Source organism: Dendrobium catenatum, unplaced genomic scaffold, assembly GCF_001605985.2.
Source record: "Dendrobium catenatum unplaced genomic scaffold, ASM160598v2 fragScaff_scaffold_1000, whole genome shotgun sequence".
Classification (NCBI taxonomy): domain Eukaryota; kingdom Viridiplantae; phylum Streptophyta; class Magnoliopsida; order Asparagales; family Orchidaceae; genus Dendrobium; species Dendrobium catenatum.
Genome location: NW_021319462.1, coordinates 8,592 through 28,479, shown reverse-complemented (window position 1 = coordinate 28,479; position 19,888 = coordinate 8,592). Strand labels below are relative to the sequence as shown.

General features: G+C 34.5%; 1 protein-coding gene across 1 annotated transcript in view; it reads right to left on the bottom strand.

Annotated features, from left to right (window-relative positions):
• Positions 1-2,453: 2,453 nt before the first annotated feature.
• The window catches only part of LOC110096650, a 25,341-nt gene continuing 7,906 nt past the window's right edge, over positions 2,454-19,888 (bottom strand). The window contains exon 4 of the mRNA XM_028697817.1: positions 2,454-2,941. Within this exon, the coding sequence (XP_028553650.1) occupies positions 2,454-2,941 (488 nt within the window). The remainder of the gene's footprint in view (positions 2,942-19,888) is intronic.

Genomic DNA, 19,888 nt, shown 5'->3' with positions numbered 1-19,888 from the left:
AATAAATCCAATACTAGAAATGGCATCCATTATGTTAAATGGAATGTTATGTGTTTACCAATTGCTTGTGGTGGAAGAAACCTTCACTCTTGTTCAAGTTTTGTAGGACCATTGAGAGCTAAATTGGCATGGAGATACATGGAAGACAAGGATCACTGCTACATAAAATCCTCTACCCTAAATATGGAAATATTCTGGATGGAACCGTTTCAAGGAGAACTTGTTCTTGTTCTTGGAAAATCCTTGCTGACGGAGGTAAATCACTTAGCACAATTATTAGATGGAATGTTGTCAATGGTGTTGACATTGATGGTTTTAATGACAATTGGATCTTAGACTAAAGTTTGAACAAATGGCCAACTTTTGTTACTCCTAATGATGATAGCAGATTTCTTGTTTCAAATTTTATCATTGATGGTAGATGGAATGTGGATGTTGTTAGAAACCACATGGGAAATGATCTTGTTAACTTAATTTCTCAAGTTAAGATTAACAATGATTTTATGGAAGACAAGAGGGAATTGATTAATCCATTGAGTGGCAAATCAATTTATGCAATGATTATACAAAAATCTGTAAATCTGTCGGGTACTCAAAATTACTGGAGTTGGATCAAAAAAGCCAAGTTGAATCCAAGGGTAGAGAATTTTTGGTGGAGGATTTATATTGTTGCCATTCCTACATACAAATTTTTGGAACATAGAAGACTGCTCAATTCCAGTCTTTGCCCGAGAAATTGCATGGAAGATGAAGACTTAAATCATGTGGTTGCTAGATGCAAAAAACTGAAAGAAGTTTTTCATCTAATGGATAAGTGGGGATTTCATATTCTTGATTTCAATTCATTACTTGAATGCAACAACTGGTTATCTTTTGAAAGATCTTTTATGGTCAATTTATATTGCAATGTGGTTTTCTTCACTTGGAAATCTAGGAACAAGTTGATTCACAATGATAATGAAATCTGCTCGTTTAACAATGGATCTAATGCTGTGAGCTATTCTTCTACTATGGCTCAAGGTTCTATTAATTTCTCGGGTAAATGGGATACTAATCAGTCATTTAGACTGTTCAATACTCATTTGTATCCCCCACCACCCGATTGGCTTAAGGTCTATGTGGATGCTTCCATTCTTCCTTCTTATAAAGCTGGAATTGGTGGTGTGGTACGTGATCATCAAGTAAGATTTCCCTTGGCATTTGGTTAACCATATATTCATTGGGATATTGCAACTTTGGAGATGTTGGCTATTCAATCATTCAAAGAGGTGATCAAGGATTGCATGTTCAAGTTCAAGGGCATTATAATTGAAGGAGACAATGCTAATGTGATAACGTACTTGCAAAATACAAATTATAAAGATCCATTGAGGTATGATGGTTGTTAACCTTATGAAGAATTTCAGCATATTGTTTTTAATTTAGTTGATAGAAATTGTAATAAGTTAGCAGATCTTTGTGCTAACTATGGATTATGAGTTCTTTTGTTTGGGAAGATGTAACCATAGATAAGATTCCTCCTCTTTTTATGTATATTATAAAGGAGGAATCTAGTATGGTGAATTCTTAGTTTGTTTTCTTTTCCTTATTAATGCAATTTTTATGCATTTTCTTCAAGAAAAAAAAAAAACTTAAAAAGCTAAGAACGTTGGAAGCAATCACTTTTTCACTATCTTCTACCTTCCTATGTTTTAACTTATTTCTGTTTCTCCAAGAAAACCATAGCAAGGAGAAGTACATCTTCACCATCAGTGAATTCTTTCCAGATATTGATTTCAGTTCATACAAACATTGTTGTAAAGAAATGACTTTTGGAACCATAAATCCCCATTTTCTCAATATTCCAATTACCTTTAACAATTTTGAGCACATAGTAGTCACATGATTTATATCTTCAACCTCACCACATCCCCTTGGACAAAAATTGCGGGTAGCAAGCTTCCTTCTCATCAAATAATTAGCTTTAGGTAAAGCACCTTTGCAAATTCTCTAAATAAACAACTCTACCAAAGCATTCAAGTTCAACTTGTAAATCCATGAAGCAAGCTCCATATATACTAGCTCCTTTAAGACGTCTTCCCTCAACATAGCTAGATATATTTTCCAAAAATTTGATTTTTTAGCTCCATGAAGTCCACATCATACTCTTGACAAATCTGAATATTGCTAATCAAAACAACAAGATCCTCTCTAAAAAATAGAAGCAGTTTACAAAATTCCATTTACCATCTTGAATGAAGAAGTCAAGAGTTGTATTATCATCTTCAAAGTTAGCAACAAAAGTGGGCCATTTGAGAAAATTTTTATCCATGATCCAAACATCCTTAAGGACATTTATATTTGTAACCACCACAACTTTCCATCTAACAAAACTTCTAAGAGCCTTCCAACCAATAGCAATGATCTTCCATGCTGAAGAACCACCCTTCAATGCCTCATCATTCCACCAACCATCACCATATTTGGCCAATAAATTTTTGTTTGCCGGAGGTTGGATTAACCAATAATTTCCATGCAAACTTTGCCCTCAACGGTTCCAAGCTGGACACAGCTGACTGTATTCCCCAACCACCCAATGCTTTTGGTTTGCACAGCACTTCCCAAGCCACATAGTGCATCCCATGACTTCCATCATGCTTATTCCAAATAAAATTCCTATAAAGTTTCTCAAATTCCTTCAATATACTTAAAGGAACAAGGGAATGAGGCATAAAAAATAAGGGAAGATTAATAAAAACCATCTTCACCAAAACCAGTCTTCCAACAAGGGAAATGCATCTATTCCCCCAAGCATTTAATATCTTCAAACAACTATCCAAAAGAATTTGGAAATAAACTTTTCTCAATCTCCTTAGAGCAATCTTGGTTCCCAAATACTCCATTTCATCAACCATATTAATCCCCATAATTTTTGCAATCCTTTTCTTCCTTCTCCTCTCAACTGTTTTACCAAAAATCATAGTAGATTTTTGAGGATTCAATCTCTGACCAGTGTAGCCACAATAATCACATAAAATTCTCTTCAATTTCTTAATACTCTTTAGCTTAGCATCATAAAATAATAAGACATCATCTACGTAAAGAAAATGAGAAATCTTTTGAACCTTTGGAGCAATTCTAATACCTAAATCCTTGCCTTCATTAGAAAAGGCATTAGAGAGCAATTGAGAACACGTGATAAAAAGGAAAGGCGAGAGTGGACAACCTTAATGGAAACCAGTCTTCCCCACAATCTATTTGGAGAACCCACCATTGATTAGGATAGAAAACCTTGGTTCCACAATGCACTCCATTAACAAGTTTACAAACTTCTCAAGAAAGCCCAAGAGAACCATCATCTTATTAAGAGTAGTCCAACACATGCTGTCGTAGGCTTGCTCCATGTCCATCTTGATAGCCACCATACCATCGCTTGATTTGGAAATCCTGATCTTATAGAACATCTCTTGAGCTAGTAATAAATGATCCTATATAGATCTTCCTTTAAAAAGAGCTACCTATTCTTCAGAAATAATCTTGGGAACGACCAACAATAGCTTGTTCAATAAAATCTTAGCCGTAATTTTATAAATAGGGTTACACAAGCTTATAGGATGAAAACCAGAAGGAGTAACTGGATTATTTATTTTAGGAATAAGAACAACAAGAGTGTCCTTCATTCCTTGTACATTTTTTCTATAAAAAAAAATCTTCTCACTGCTTTGCACACATCATTCCCTATAATACTCCAATAAGCATCGAAAAAGAATAAGTTATACCATCGCATCAAGGAACTTTGTTATTAACTAGCAATCTGATTACATCCATAATCTCAGAATCCAAAATGTCTACAATCAGTCTATTATATTTGGTGTGGCTCCTGATGCTTTGTAACTTAGAAGATTTCTAACAGCTCCCTAAGAGTTTATGTTTTTGGTAACATCGTCCAGGATGATATTTATATTGGCCTGGACGATCTGTCCAAAAGCAGAAACCCTAAATAGGGCATCCTCATTAAAGCAGCCGTCATTATGCAAAACACATCATCCTGGATGATTTCCAATCGGCCAGGACAATAGGCTCAATTCAGAAAGAATCTGTTGCCATATCTACTTAAGAATTTCTTATTTTTGGATATCGGTCTAGTGGATTAGCCTGGACTATAAAATATTGGCCAGAACGATCCAGGACAATTTTTCCAAAATTTCTTTGGAAATTTTGGAAAGCAATTAATGGTAATTTTGTCCGGGCCGATCGCAAGATCGTCCGGGATGATTAGACATCTTCCAGCTTCATTTTAGGGCGATATTCAGGATGATTTTCATCATATTTGAACTAATCATCCATGATGATATGTCTATCATCCTGGACGATAATGTCGGCAACTTGCATTAATGAGCTTGTTTTTAGCTCTTCTATTTAAGAGATGACAAGGCACTTTGTAAGTGTCTTTGGTAGCCATTGTAGCTTCGTTCTTGTGGGAGAAACTTGAAGAGAAAGCCTGAAAGGGAGTGAGGAATGGGTGAAGTCTAAGAGAGGGAGAAGAACCTGTGAGGGGGGACTCAAGGGAGTGTGGAGGGGGATTCCACACGATTTCTCCTGTAGGCTTGCACCTTAATACTGTCAGATTCAAGGCTTGCCTCGAGGGAAGTTCACCAAAGAAGAAGATCTTCTTGGTGTTAAAGGACCCGGCGACTCCGCCGCACCGGGGAAGGTGGAAGTGATTTTGTAAGGGCTTCTCCGCCTAGTTGTGGGGGCTAAAGGAGAGACACTTTTGTAGAGCAATACTTGGAGGGTTCCTCCAAGGATTGGACGTAGGTCAAGGTTTGACCGAACCATTATAAATCTGGTGTGTTCTTTCTTTATTACTTCTGCACTTTTAATTTCCGAATCGTTGGTTTTGATTGTGGTGAATCTTATTTTTTGGATTTAAGATTGTGTTTGTTTTAAATATTGATTCACCTCTTTATCTCATTATTAGCCTAGGACCAATTTATAAGAGCTCATCCCTAAAAAACTTTCAAGTGTTTTCAGAGCACTTTCTAGTGTCATCTGAGTACCTTCAAGTGGTATCAGAGCAGTGTTCATAAAATAAGTTTTTAAAAGCTTTTGAATTTTTGATCCATGGCTAACCGTAATATTGCGGAAGGTTATTCAATCACCAGACCTCCTTTATTTGAAAATATGTCATTTGATTTTTAGAAAACTCGCATGTCTATTTTCTTGCAATCGATTGATTTTTGCATGTGGCATATGATTTTAACTGGTTATTCATCACCGTCATGTATTGTTAATGGAGTTAAAACTAATATTCCTTTTAATCTATGGAATAGAGAAGAACAAGTAAATGCTCAGTTGAATGCAAAATCTTTAAATTGCTTTTTTTGTGCTTTAAATTCTGATGATTTTATGTTAGTATCCACATGCATTACTGGTAAGGAAGTTTGGGATAAATTACATACCATATATGAAGGCACGAATGAAATCAAGCAATTCAAGTTGAATTTGTTAATGCATGATTTTGAATTATTTTCCATAAAATCTTATGAAACGATCTTAGACATGTATACTAGATTCATTCAATTTGTAAACTCATTATATGCTTTAGGAAAAGAATTTTCAAATTTTGAAAAAGCTAACAAAATTCTTCGTTGTCTACTGGATAAGTTTAATGCCAAAGTAGTTGCTATTTGTGAATCAAAAGATTTGAATGATTATTCTATTGATAATTTGATTGGCTCACTCATTGCCTACGAGCAAGGTTTGGGTCAAAGACTTTTGGATGCTGGTGAAATGATTGTTCTAAAAATTGAAGATATAGAAAGAGATAGCTTAGTTGGTGACGAATGCAATAACTTGACAAGCAAATCACAAAGCTCACCAAAGCATAATCAAAAGTGGAAAAAAGGTAAAAGTGGTAAGGATGTATATATTTATTTTGACGTTATTTGCTTTCGATGCAGGAAGCGACATATGAAAATCAGTGCCCTAATTTAAGAATTCTTCCTACAAAAGAAAAGGGCAAGGTGAAGCAAAATTTAAACTGGGGAAATAATGAAATGCAAAAAATCTCATGGGCAGATCTGGTTTCTGAAGCATCTGACCAGTAGAGAGATAATGGTTAAAAGCCTTTTATATTTTTATTTTGTGATTTTGTTTTTATATTTTTTATTTTTATTTTATGTTTTTGTTTTGTTTATTCTTTGAAATTTTCATTTTCATGAAAGTTTTTTCTCTGATCAACACACACATTCACTTTTCTAAAAATAAAAAATCTACTTCCTATTTTTTCTTGAAATCTTTAGTAAGTTGTGTTTGACTTCTCTAAAATAGTCAATGAAAGGAAACTCATGTTTTTGACTCTCAATCTCTATTTTCTAAAAAAGGTTATTCTCCTTTTGATTTAAAATCTTCATCATATTTTAAATTGGATTTTGAAACTTTTTTCATCTTCCTACATTTTTTCTATCGCATAGGAATCTTTTGCAAGATTGTTGAATCCACCTTAAAATTTTCTTAATCAAGTTGTTCGTGTTGTCAATAATTTGGATTTACTTTAGTTTTGAAAATTTAAGAAATAAAGCATATTTTTTGAAAATAAAAAAAAAGTGGCCAAAGATGCCAAATCAAAAGATGCGCAATGACGCCAAATTAAAAAAATACACAAAGTGTATTAAAAATCAAAGGATTTGAGCCATTCAAGTGATAAAGGGCATAAAATGAGCCCACAAAAAAAATATACTTATTTTTTTTCTTATACTACTAAAAGCCTAAGAAAATCCTTGATATGCTCGAAACTTGTGCTTGAAAATCTTGGTTCTTGATTCAGCAGTTCGTGCATTGATCTTCTATTAGATATGTTTTATGAAAGGAGTTTTGAAAAATTAATGTTTCTTTTTCCCGTTTATTCCTTGAATTGGATATTGGATTAAAAATTTTTTGAGCCTTTTTAAAGAACTTGAGTTTGGATTATCAAATTCTGAGTTTCTAACCTTTTCTGGGCTATGCGTTGTCAATCCAATTCTACTAAGTTTTTTGATTAAAACTAAGAGGTAACTTTCTCATTTTAAGAATATTTGTTTTTTGACTAGATCAGGGAACATTTTTTGCCTTTTGTTTTGTTTTTTGTTTGTGCCTCGTCTATTTTGATAATGTCAAAGGGGGAGAACGTACTGTTGAATTTGTATCTTTTTTTTCTTTCTTTTTAAAAAGATTTTAAAACATCAAAAATATTTTTATATCCCCTATTTTTTTAAAGTGTTATTCTAGTGAGGGGGAGATTAGGAGAAAATGTTCCTTTTAGTAAATTCAAATTGAAATGTTTGACATCATCAAAAAGGGGGAGATTGTTGTGGATCTAAGGCTTATGATTTTGATGATAGCAAACATTCTTTTTCTCTACGACTTCCTTATCTACTAACATTTCAGGTTCACACAATTAGACTGCAATTTGGAACCAGCTCAAGATTGGGTAGATTAGGTCTGAGTCAGTTTGTACCCTTTTTCCTTTCTTGAGTCTATTGTATTTGGTGTGGCTCCTGATGCTTTATAACTTGGAAGATTTCTGACAATTCCCTAAGAGTTTATGTTTTTGGTAACATCGTCCAGGACGATATTTATATCGGCCTGGACGATCTGTTCAAAAGCAGAAACCCTATTTAGAGCATCCTCATTAAAGTAGCCATCATTATGCAAAACACATCGTATTGGACGATTTTGTATCGGCCAGGACGATAGGCTCAATTCAGAAATAATCTGCCGCCAGATCTACTTAAGAATTTCTTATTTTTAGATATCGGCCTGGTGGATCGGCCTGGACTATAAAATATCGGCCAGGACGATCCAGGACAATTTTTCCAAAATTTCTTTGGTAATTTTGGAAAGCAATTAATGGTGATTTCGTCCGGGCCAATCGCAAGATCGTACGGGATGATTAGACATCATCCAGCTTCATTTTAGGGCGATATTCAGGACAATTTTCCTCATATTTGAACTAATCGGCCAGGACGATATGTCTATCGTCCTGGATGCTAATGTCGGCAACTTGCATTAATGAGCTCATTTTTAGCTCTTCTATTTAAGAGATGACAAGGCACTTTGTAAGTGCTTTTGGCAGCCATTGTAGCTTCATTCTTGTGGGGGAAACTTGAAGAGAAAGCTTGAAAGGGAGTGAGGAACGGATGAAGTCTGAGAAAGGGAGAAGATCCTGTGAGGGGGGACTCAAGGGAGTGCGGAGGGGGATTCTACACGGTTGCTATGGCAGGCTTGAACCTTAATACCGTCGGATTCAAGGCATGTCTCGAGGGAAGTTCACCAAAGAAGAAGATCTCGTTGGTGTCAAAGGACCCGGCGACTCTGCCGCACCGGGGAAGGTGGAAGTGATTTTGTAAGGGCTTCTCCGCCTAGCTGTGGGGGCTAAAGGAGAGACACTTTTGTAGTGCAATACTTAGAGGGTGCCTCTAATGAGTGGACGTAGGACAAGGTTTGACCGAACCACTATAAATCTGGTGTGTTCTTTCTTTATTACTTCCGCACTTTTAATTTCCGCATCGTTGGTTTTGATTGTGGTGAATCTTGTTTTTTGGATTTAAGATTGTGTTTGTTTTAAATATTGATTCACCTATCTATCTTATTATTAGCCTTGGGCCAGTTATAAGGGCTTAACATCCCTAACGAACTTTCAAGTGTTTTCAGAGCACTTTTTAGTGTCATCTAAGCACCTTCAATTTTCTTCATCATTAATCCAAAACTAAAGAATTAGCTTGAAAATGAAGAAAGATAAGCAAACTTGTTTTCATTAAAATCATAGAATAATGTAAAAAAAGAGAATAATATCACCAGAAAGAATTAATATGTCTCTTCTACACTTCATCTTCCTTAATATATGGAGTTGCTCAAACAAACACTAATTAAACACTCTAATGGGTTTATTTAATACTTCCCTAAACTCTATTACATTGTACTCTAAGAGAGGTCTAAATAAGTACTATAAAAAGTTCTAAAATTATATAAGTGTCTAAATTCCCTTATGAATATAACATAATTATTATTTATAAGAAAACACAAATTAGCCAAGTAGTGATGCAATGTTGAAAGATTGGTGCCATAGCTCTCATGAACAAAACTAATGTTGATGTGCTGATGTTTTTACTCAGATGTAGTGCCTATTTATGTGTATCCATTACTTTGTGAATAATCATATCTTTTCACTAACAGGTCATCTGTTAAGAGAGTTGCTATTTGCATGTTTTACATTCTTGCAACTTGCATTATTTTGATGATTTCAAAATATTATTATTTTATGTATATATATATCTCCTAACACTTTTTGGAAGATTTATTATTGCTCTAGTGTGTACTAACATTTCAGGAAAATCAATTCAAGCTATGAAGACTTCAAATCAAATTTAGCAAATATTCATTTGTAAATTAAAAGTTTTAAATTGAGAGGGAGTGATTGTAATTGAGTGAAAAATCATAACACATATACTTGGGGGAATAATTTTTGTGAACTAATCGTACAGGATGAACCTAGTTCATACAAGACAATCATGTAAATTAACCGCTCGATAGAGCAATGTATCGAACAGGCACGGAGAAAATTTTTCTAAGTTCTAATCGTCCAGGATGAATTTAACATTCATCCAAGGATAAACGTCTCGGGATTCTCACTTTGTACTATTCGTCTAGACGAAATACATGGTTTGTATCTACACAAAACTCTGTGTATAAAATTATACAGGACAAAATTAACCTTCGTCTCTGGACTAAACTCTCTGTATAAAATCATCCAGGATGAAACTTGTTCGTCCCAGGACTAACCGAACCGACTTACCTCAGTTGGTTACGTCCTGTAGGGATTTTGGAACCCTATGGAATAACTATTTCATACCGGACGAACATAGTTCGTACGGGACGATTAGCGTGTACGAACATAATTCAAACCAATATACATAAAGATTGTTTCCGACACTTTAAGTAAAATCGTTCGGGATGATCCACGATACGGGACGATCCATTTCATGATAACTTAAAATTTTTGCAGTTTTGGATGGTTTTTCTTGTCTCTCCTATATAAGGTCTAATTTTTACTACTATCAAATCTTTTTGCTTATTGATCTTCGTACCTATTGAAAGAAGAGTCAAAAAGAGAGTGAGAGAGAGCATTCAAGGAAGGATTTCTACCAATGGAGCATGAAGGCTTCACTTGGTGTTCAAAGGTAAGATTTCCTACTTGTAATTTGAGATTACTTCACTCTTTTTCTTTCTTCCTTCTAGATTTCTTGTGAGAAGATCTATCAAGGAGATCAGGTTCTCTTCCCATACTAGGAGTGTGTGAAAGGGCGAAGGGTTCTCTGCCCACACTAGGAGAGTGTGAAAGGACGAAGGGTTCTCTGCCCAAACTAAGAGAGTGTGAAAGGATGAAGGGTTCTCTGCCCACACTAGGAGAGTGAGAAAGGATGAAGGGTTCTCTGCCCACACTAGGAGAGTGTGAAAGGACTAAGGGTTCTCTGCCCACACTAGGAGAGTGTGGAAGGATGGATGGTTCTCTGCCAACACTGAGGATAGTGTAAAAGGATGACGGCTCTCTACCGCACCGGGTATTGGTGGAAAGAGTGTTTGTAAAGGCTTCTCCGCCTTGCTGTGGGTGCAAAAGGAGAGACACTATTGGTATTAGTGCAATACTCAGAGTGTGCCTCTGGGGAGGGGATGTAGGTCTGGTTTAGACCGAACCATTATAAATATTGTACCATTTATTTTTACGGCTTTCTATTTTCTGTATTTTTTTGTTTGTTTAAAAAAATTGTGGTTGAAAAATACTTTTTATAAAAAATTTCATTAAAGATTACTTTCGATTCAAAAGATCAAAAAGAGGGATAATATTTAAACTACCAATTCACACCCCCCCTCTTGGTAGCCTTGGGACAATAACTTAGGTTTAACAACCTATTCACTAAACTCAACAAGTGGTATCAGAGCTTTGTTTCAAAATTATAAGTTTAAACTACTTTTTGATTAACATAGATGGCTACATTTGGAAATTGAAATACACCTGAGGGTTACTCTATTACTAGACCTCCACTATTTGACAATATACCTTTTGATTTTTAGAAAACACGCATGTCTACTTTCTTACATTCACTTGATTATCGTATGTGGATCTTAGTCCATGAAGGTTATACAAAACCAACTACATTAGTTGATGGATTTAGGGTTGAAACACCTTTTGCAGACTGGACTATAGAAGAATGTGACTTAGCACAACTAAATGCTAAATATTTAAATAGTTTCTTTTTTGCTTTAAAATCTGAAGACTACATGCGGGTTTTCACTTGCAAAAGTCGAAAGGACATATGGGATAGTTTTTGTATAACTTATGAGGGGACTAATGAGGTTAAGCAATCAAGACTTAATATCTTGTTATATGATTATGAATTGTTTCGCATAAAACAAAATAAATCCAATTCTTATATGTACACAAGATTCACACAAATAGTCACCTCTTTGCATGCACTTGGTAGGGAACTAACGAATGTTGAAATGGTTAATAAGATTCTTTGTTGTTTACCTACTTCTTATGAAGCAAAAATTATTGCAATTATAGAGTTTAAAGATCTAAACATTTATTCTATTGACAATCTTCTTGGTTCACTTATTTCTTACGAGCAAGGAGTTAGTCAAAGAAAGATTGATGCAGGTGAACCACGAAAGGAGAAGAATATAGCACTGAAAGTGGAAGAGTCTGAGAGTGAGCACTCATAACTTGAGGATGAAGATGATATTGCTTTGATGACTAGACAATTTAGAAGATTTTTTAAGAGGAAACAGAAGAGATGCCACTAATGGAATAAAGGTAAATTTAACAAAAATGGCAAAGTTTTGGGCAATCAGTCTTGATATGTCCAGGTTTCCTAAACTCAAAGCCACTCCTAGCAAGGAGAAGGTAGAGGAGAAACTAACTATAAAGAAGGGAAAGAAAAAGTTTCAAAGAGCTTTTTAGACGAACTCTGCTTCAGATTCATCAGAAACTGAAAAAGAAGAAGAAGTCATCAATCTTTTCTTGATGGCAGATAGTCCTGATCAGTCAGATCAAGAAGAAGCAAGTGACTTAACTTATAATGAATTGTTTGAAGTTTCTGAACACATGCATGATGCATATAAAAAAATGAAAAAGATGCATGCTAGTGTAAGTTTAGAATTTGAAGAACTTAAAAAAAAACATGAAATCCTTAGGAAAGATAATGCTTTAATAGATGACAACCACATGAAACTACTCATTGAATTTGATGACTTGAATAAAAATCATGAGAATTTAAAAACATCATATGCTGACCTTGAAAAAGAATTTAAAAAATTTAAGAATGAATAAAAGAGCAAAACATATCGAATCAATTATACAAATCGAATCTTGGAAAATATGAATTCATTTTATAAGTTGAAAATAAAAGCTCTCGAGGATAATAGGATACCCCCAAACTTGAAGATTTTACAAATCCTAAATTTTATCCTAAGTATATAGAATCCCTTAGAAGACAAACAAATGGTAGAAGACTTATGAATACTTTTCCTAATGTTAAATGTAATAATTAAGGATTATTTGGACATATAGCACACACCTGTACTTTGAATATGAAATTTGATTTGGTGTGGAGACATAAGATGCATAAATTTAGACATATCTTACATGCATCTGATTATAAATTGCTAAAAGGAGAACCCAAACTTGTTTGGGTTCCCAGGTCTAACATTTTATATTTTTGTAGGGTCGCTCTCACACAAGACATCGTGAGAGCATATGGTACCTTGACATCGGATGTTCAAAGCATAAGATACTGCTCAATTCATAACGCTGGAAGCCATGAGTGGAGGCAAGGTTACACTTGGAGATAACACCATAAAGAAAGTGGTTGGATCAGGTATGATTGGAAATTTGAAAAACTTTTTTATAGACAATGTGTTATTGGTTTAAGGCTTAAAGCATAATTTGTTAAGTACATGTTAGCTATGTGATAAGGGTTATAGTGTAAAATTTTTTCCTATTAGTTGCAAATTAAGCCTAAATGGGAAAGATGTGTTAAACGATAAAAGGGTAAATAATGTTTATATGCTAGAATTAAATTGCATTCAAATTCCTACCGCTTTTTGTTTGAAAACTATTTCTGGTGAATCATGTCTTTGGTATAGGAGACTTTGTCATTCTAGCATGAAAAACCTTAGAAGGATTACCCAAAAGAATTTAGTAAGAGGTATACCAAAACTAGACTTTACTAAGGACCACCTTTGTGATGCAAATTATTACGTCCTCCGACCGGACGTAGAGGAACGTCCGGTCGGAGGCAAATTCCCCCCAAATACCGACTTGTACCGAGTAAACATCGAGCAATATCAAATAATAACGAGGAATAACATCATGTGAAGACCCAATACCGAGTTATTTCGAGCTATCTTGAGCAATACCGAGTTATACAAAAGTTGTACCGAGTTTTTCCTAGAAAAAACTCAGTACAACTCGGTATTTCTCGATATAGCTCGGTATAACTCGGTATTGGTCTTCAAAAAGCGGTATTCATCGTTATTATCAAATAATACCTACTTGTACCGAGAAAATACCGAGTTTTTTGGCAAAAATTTGGCTCCGACCGGACGTTCCTCTACGTCCTTGCACCGGATGTAATAAATGTTCGTGAAAATGTGAATTTGTGGTCATGATCGTCCGGGATGAAAATGCTTCGTACGGGATGATTTGTGTAATATGACAAACTGTGTGATTTCAAACCGTTTTAAGAATAGTTTTTAATGTAATTCGTCTGTACGATCGTCACGATCGTCCGGAATGAAATTTTTCAAACGACAGGATGAGTGAATGCATAAGTTGAATGGATAAGATAGTTTTTAATATGAACTTCATCCGTACGAACCTTTGGTTCATCTAGACGAACACATGTCAGTTTATAGTGGGGGACTGTTTCTAACAGCCATAAAAACGAATTGAATTCCTGATCATCCGGATGAACACGTGTTCGTCTGTATGATCGTTTTTATCAAAAGCCTGTACGAAAGGATGATTCGTAAGTTGTGTGTTTACGAAAAGCCGTTTCTTTTTAGACTCATTCGTTTGTCCATACGAATTTTTTTCATACGTGACGAATCGAATTCATACAGGACGAACGAAAATTTGGTCTGGTACTGACAGTCAGTTTTTCTTTAGATTGATGGCATTTTTTACTGAACAGTCACATTCACACATCTCTTTCAAACCTTTCTTCTCTCAAGATCTTTCAATGGAAAGTTCTAGCAAGCGCCAAAAGTCTTTGACTAAGGGTACACCAAGAAACACTTCTGAAAATTTCCTTTCTAAAGCCAATGAAGAATCCTATGCTAGGTTTATCTCCATGAAAATCACCCCATCTAGAGTACTCCTACGGGAAGAATTAACTTTTAAGGTAATGCACTTGTTTACCTCTACTCAATTTGGCTTAATCCTCACCCTAGTACACTTCTACAATAAGGAAACCTTTCATTATTTTTTAGCGAACATGTCTTTCAACTCCGACCATTCTGTCATCATTTCCTTTATTTTTAAAAAGAAAGTTGAAATCACCAAGGCTGACCTTGGTATCATCCTGAACTTAAGGACTGAAGGATTAAGAGAATACATCTTAACCTCCATAAATTTTAATTAGACTGAAGTAAATCGAATGATTAGAGGAGTAAATTTTAAGGATCATTTATCTAAGGTAGCAACTTTAGTTCGTGATGCCCGTATCATCTAGCACATACTTAGAACTTCCATTATACCTAAAGCTAGTGATAGAGTCAATATCACACCTCTTCTTTCTATTGTTACCTTCTTGATAATGACCAGATAACCTATAGATCAGGCTCAACTCCTAATTGACTACATTTATGGCCTTTCTAAAATTGTTCATGTTGATCATAAAAGAAAGAAGAACATAGCCTTAGGACATCTGATTGCCTATATTTTGGAAAAGAAATATAATTTGATTCATCTAGAATAAGATTTTGAATAATCTCTCTACTAAAACGATGCATCCTTTAGAGCTATCTTCAATAAGGAAGAGCCTAGAAAAACTCATGTTGTTCTGAGTGAAACAGAAGAAGAAGCTGAACCTACATCTGCTACTGAACCAAATTATCAGAATTTGGTTCAAAGATTTGACAATTTAAAGGCTCATTTTGATCAAAGGTTTGATCAAATTGAAAATCATTTACAGCAGCAGGATATTCAGTACAGTCAAGATATCGGATTTATGCGTGATCAGATAAATAACATAAATACCAACATGCTTATGATGAGTAGTTATTTCAACTTCTTTGGTGCAACACCACCACCACCTCCTCCAGATCAGGGTCCATCAGAATGATTTTTGTGTTTGTTCTGTGTTTCTTTGTAGTTTATGTGTTCGTTATGTGTTTATGTGGTTTATTTATTTGTTATTTTCTTTTAGATTGTTGTATTTTCCTTGTTTTAGTTGTATTTTTATTGATATCTTGAACTTAATTGTAATATCTTTATTCGATATCAATATATATTCCAATGTTTTGTTGTTTAAGTATTTTTGAAATGTGTGTTAAAATTTATGACATTCATTTTTTTAAATCTTAATAGTGCTTTAACCAAAATTGTAAATTAAAATTAATTTCATTAGAAAATTTAATTATTCTAAATTTAAGTGATGCTTATAACTTGATATTATTAGGATTTTTAATTGCATGTCTCTTATTTAGACTACATTATCTTTAATATTATTATTGCAATTTAGATGTTTTCTTATTTTGTATTTCTTTTTTCAAATGGTATTTATGCACTTAGAAAAATTTAAAATTTTAGATTATTGATTTCGGAAAGAATTCAATTACTCTTGAAAATTATACAAATATACAAAAATCAAAAGTATTGCACAAAAAGTTTGCAATAAGAAAAAGAGGCACAAAATAAGCCCAAAGTAAAAAGATACACAAAAATTGTATCATAAAATTGAAAAAGATGCACAAAAATGTATCATAAAATTGAAAAAGATGCGCAAAGCTCCACATGTGGTAGTTACTTATTTTCGGACTCTTTTAATCTCCTAATTAAAATTGATCTTATGTTCATTTATAATTAACATTGAAATTTGAAATATAAAATTTTTTATTCATCCTTATTGCAATAATTTTCTTTATCTTAATGTCTAAATTGACTCATGTCTTTGAAAAATTCTTTTCATTATCTATGTTATATCACTTCTTAAATTATATGAAATTATATGATTTATCTAATTTTTTAATTTTATTTGCATGCCTTACTTCAATCACTTTCAAGATTAACATATCAAATGAATTTCATACTTCTACCTACATTTCAAAACTTCTTTTCTTATTCACTTTTTGTTGTTGTCAAAAAGGGGGAGAAATTATATGTTTGTTTTATTGTTTTTGTTTTGTTTTGTTATTTTTGTGTGTTTTGCATGTTTCTTGTTTTGTAAAAATTTTGAAAAATAAAAAATTTTACAAATAAATTTATGCCTCCTTATTTTTGCATGTATTCATCAATTCAGGGGGAGTTTAGGAGATTCGTAGAATTTGAAATCCTACAAATAATAATTATTTTGTCATCATCAAAAAGGGGGAGATTGTTAAAAGAGTTGCTATTTGCATGTTTTATATTATTGCAACTTGTATTATTTTGATGATTTTAAAATATTATTATTTTATGTATATATATATCTCTTAACACTTTTTGGAAGATTTATTATTGCTCTCGTGTGTACTAACATTTCAAGAAAATCAACTCTAAGCTATGAAGACTTCAAATCAAATTTAACAAATATTCATTTGTAAATTATAAGTTTTGAATTGAGAGAGAGAGCGATTATAATTGAGTGAAAAATCACAACACACACACTTGGGGGAATAATTTTTGTGAACTGATCGTACGGGATGAACCTAATTCGTATGAGACGATCATGTCAATTAACCCCTCGGCAGAGCAATGGATCGAACAGGCAGGGAGAAAATTTTTCTAAGTCCTAATCGTCAAGGATGAATTTAACATTCGTCTCGGGATGAACGTTTCAGGATTCTCACTTTACACTGTTCGTCCAAACAAAATGCATGGTTTGTCTCTAGATTAAACTCTCTGTATAAAATCATATAGGACAAAATTAACCTTCGTCACTAGACGAAACTCTCTATATAAAATCATGCAGGATGAAACTTGTTCTTCCTAGGACGAACCGAAGTGACTTACCTCAATTGGTTACGTCCTGCAGGGATTTTGGAATTGACCTATGGAATAATTATTTCGTACCGGACGAACCTAGTTCAAACGGGATGATTAGCATGTACGAACATAATTCATACCAATATACATCAGGATTGTTTCCGACACTTTAAGTAAAACCGTCCGGGATGATCCACGATCGTACGGGATGATCCATTTCGTGATAACTTGAAATTTCTACAATTTTGGAAGGTTTTTCTTGTCTCTCCTATATAAGGTATAATTTTTACTTCCACCAAATCTTTTTGCTCGTTGATCTTCATGGCTATTGAAATAATAGTCAAGGAGAGAGTGAGAGAGAACATTCAAGGAAGGATTTCTACCACTAGAGCGTGAAGGCTTCACTTGGTGTTTAAAAGTAAGATTTCCTACTTGTAACTTGAGATTACTTCACTCTTTTTCTTTCTTCCTTCCAATTTTCTTGTGAGAAGATCTGTCAAGGAGATTGGGTTCTCTACCCACACTAGGAGTGTGTGAAAGGACGAAGTGTTCTCTGTCCACACTAGGAGAGTGTGAAAGGACGAACGATTCTCTGCCCACACTAGGAGAGTGTGAAAGGATGAAGGGTTCTCTGCCCTGACTAGGAGAGTGTGAAAGGAAGGACGGTTCTCTGCCAACACTGAGGATAGTGTAAAAGGACGACGATTCTCTGCCGCACCGGGTATTGGTGGAAAGAGTGTTTGTAAAGGATTCTCCGCCTTACTGTAGGTGAAAAAGGACAGACACTATTGGTATTAGTGCAATACTCAGAGGGTGCCTTTGGGGAGTGGATGTCGGTCTAGTTTAGACTGAACCACTATAAATCTTGTATCATTTATTTTTACTGCTTTCTATTTTCTTCATTTTTTTATTTATTTAAAAAAATTGTGGTTGAAAAATACTTTTTATAAAAAATTATTGCAAATCTATTTTTATGACTTATATTTTGATGATTGACAAATACTATTGATTCTTTTGGACTGCCTGTTACTTTTAACTTTTCAAGAATCGAAGATCGGACGAACAAAATGAAACCAGTTCAAGATTGAGTAGGTTAGGGTTGAGTCAATCTGTACTTTGTTTTTTCTCTTCTTGAGTCTATTTGTAATGTTCAAAGAGACTGATGCTAAGTAACCCTACACACACACACACTTGAGAGACTTAGAATTTTATTTTTTACTCAAATTGGCCAGGACGATATTTACATCGTCCTGGACGATCAGGCTTAAAATAGAAAATCTAAACAGGGGTTCTTAATTAAGGTAGCCGTCATACGTAGATCATCTTGGATGATACGTGTATCGGCCAGGACAATAAGCTCAAAACAAAAAGAAATTGCCACCATAAACAATTAAGGTGTTCTATATTTTTTGGTAATCAGTCAGGACGATCTTGGATCGGCCTGGACGATATTCACAAATTATGCATTAATTAATCAGACAATCAAGGAAGTAATTAAGGATGATTGATACGATTATATCATCCTGGATGATCGCAAGATTATCCAAGATGATCTTTTCAAAAAGCTTAGTTACTTCCGGATGATAAATATTGGCCAGTACAAATTCAGGGCAATGTGCAGGACGATCAGGATCGGACAGCTTGAATTCAGGATGATGCTCTGGACGATTTTCCTCTGATTTGAACTGATCGGACTGGACGATAAAGCCAATTTTCAATCATCCAGTTTTCATTCAGGGCGATGCTCTGGCCGATATTCTAAGATTTGAACTGATCGGCCAGGACAATTTCTATATTGTCCTGGACGATATAGTTGGCAACTTGCAATTAATGAACTCCTTTGAAGCTCTTCTATTTAAGAGCTCTTGTTCAACATTTTTGAACAATCTTTTGCTGTTGCCTTGACCTGAGAAGACCTTGAGGAGAGAAAGAGAGAGAGAGAGAGAGAGAGAGAGAGAGAGAGAGAGGATCATGTGAGGGAGAGCTTGTGATGGGATTCACAAGAGTTGTTTCAAGGATCGCTCTGCTTCTTCTTTGTCTAGTGTTTCTCGTCTGTGGAAGGGTCGGTAGAGGTAAGGATTCAGCAACTGATAGTGGTTCTCTGCCAGCTTCAGGAGGAATCAAAAGGAGATAGGTTCTCTTCCTTGCTAGGGTGGCAAAAAGAGGTTCTTTGTAAAGGCTTCTCCGCCTAGCTGTGGGGGCTAAGGGAGAGTCAGGATTGTAGTTCAATACTCGTAGGGCATCTCCGGGGAGTGGACATAGGTCGAGTCGACCGAACCACTATAAATTTTTGTGTTCTTGTTTCTTGCTTCCACACTTTGATTTCTGCACTTATTTTTCTTGTTGTCTGATTTTGGTTTATGAGATTTTACTTCTTTGTAAAAAGAATTTTTTAAAATACCAATTCACCCCCCTCTTGGTTAGCTTGGGCCAGTTCTATAGGGCTTAATATTCCTAACAATCTTTCAAGTGGTATCAGAACGGGATTCATAAAAATTAGTTTGAAAACTTTTTGAATTTTGATCCTTGGATAACTTTGGGAATTGTAACACTACAGAAGGGTATTCTATTACCCAACCTCCCCTGTTCGATAACCTACCTTTTAATTTTTGGAAAACCCGCATGACAACGTTTTTACAATCTACTGATTACCGCATGTGGATGCTTATTAAAGAAGGTTAT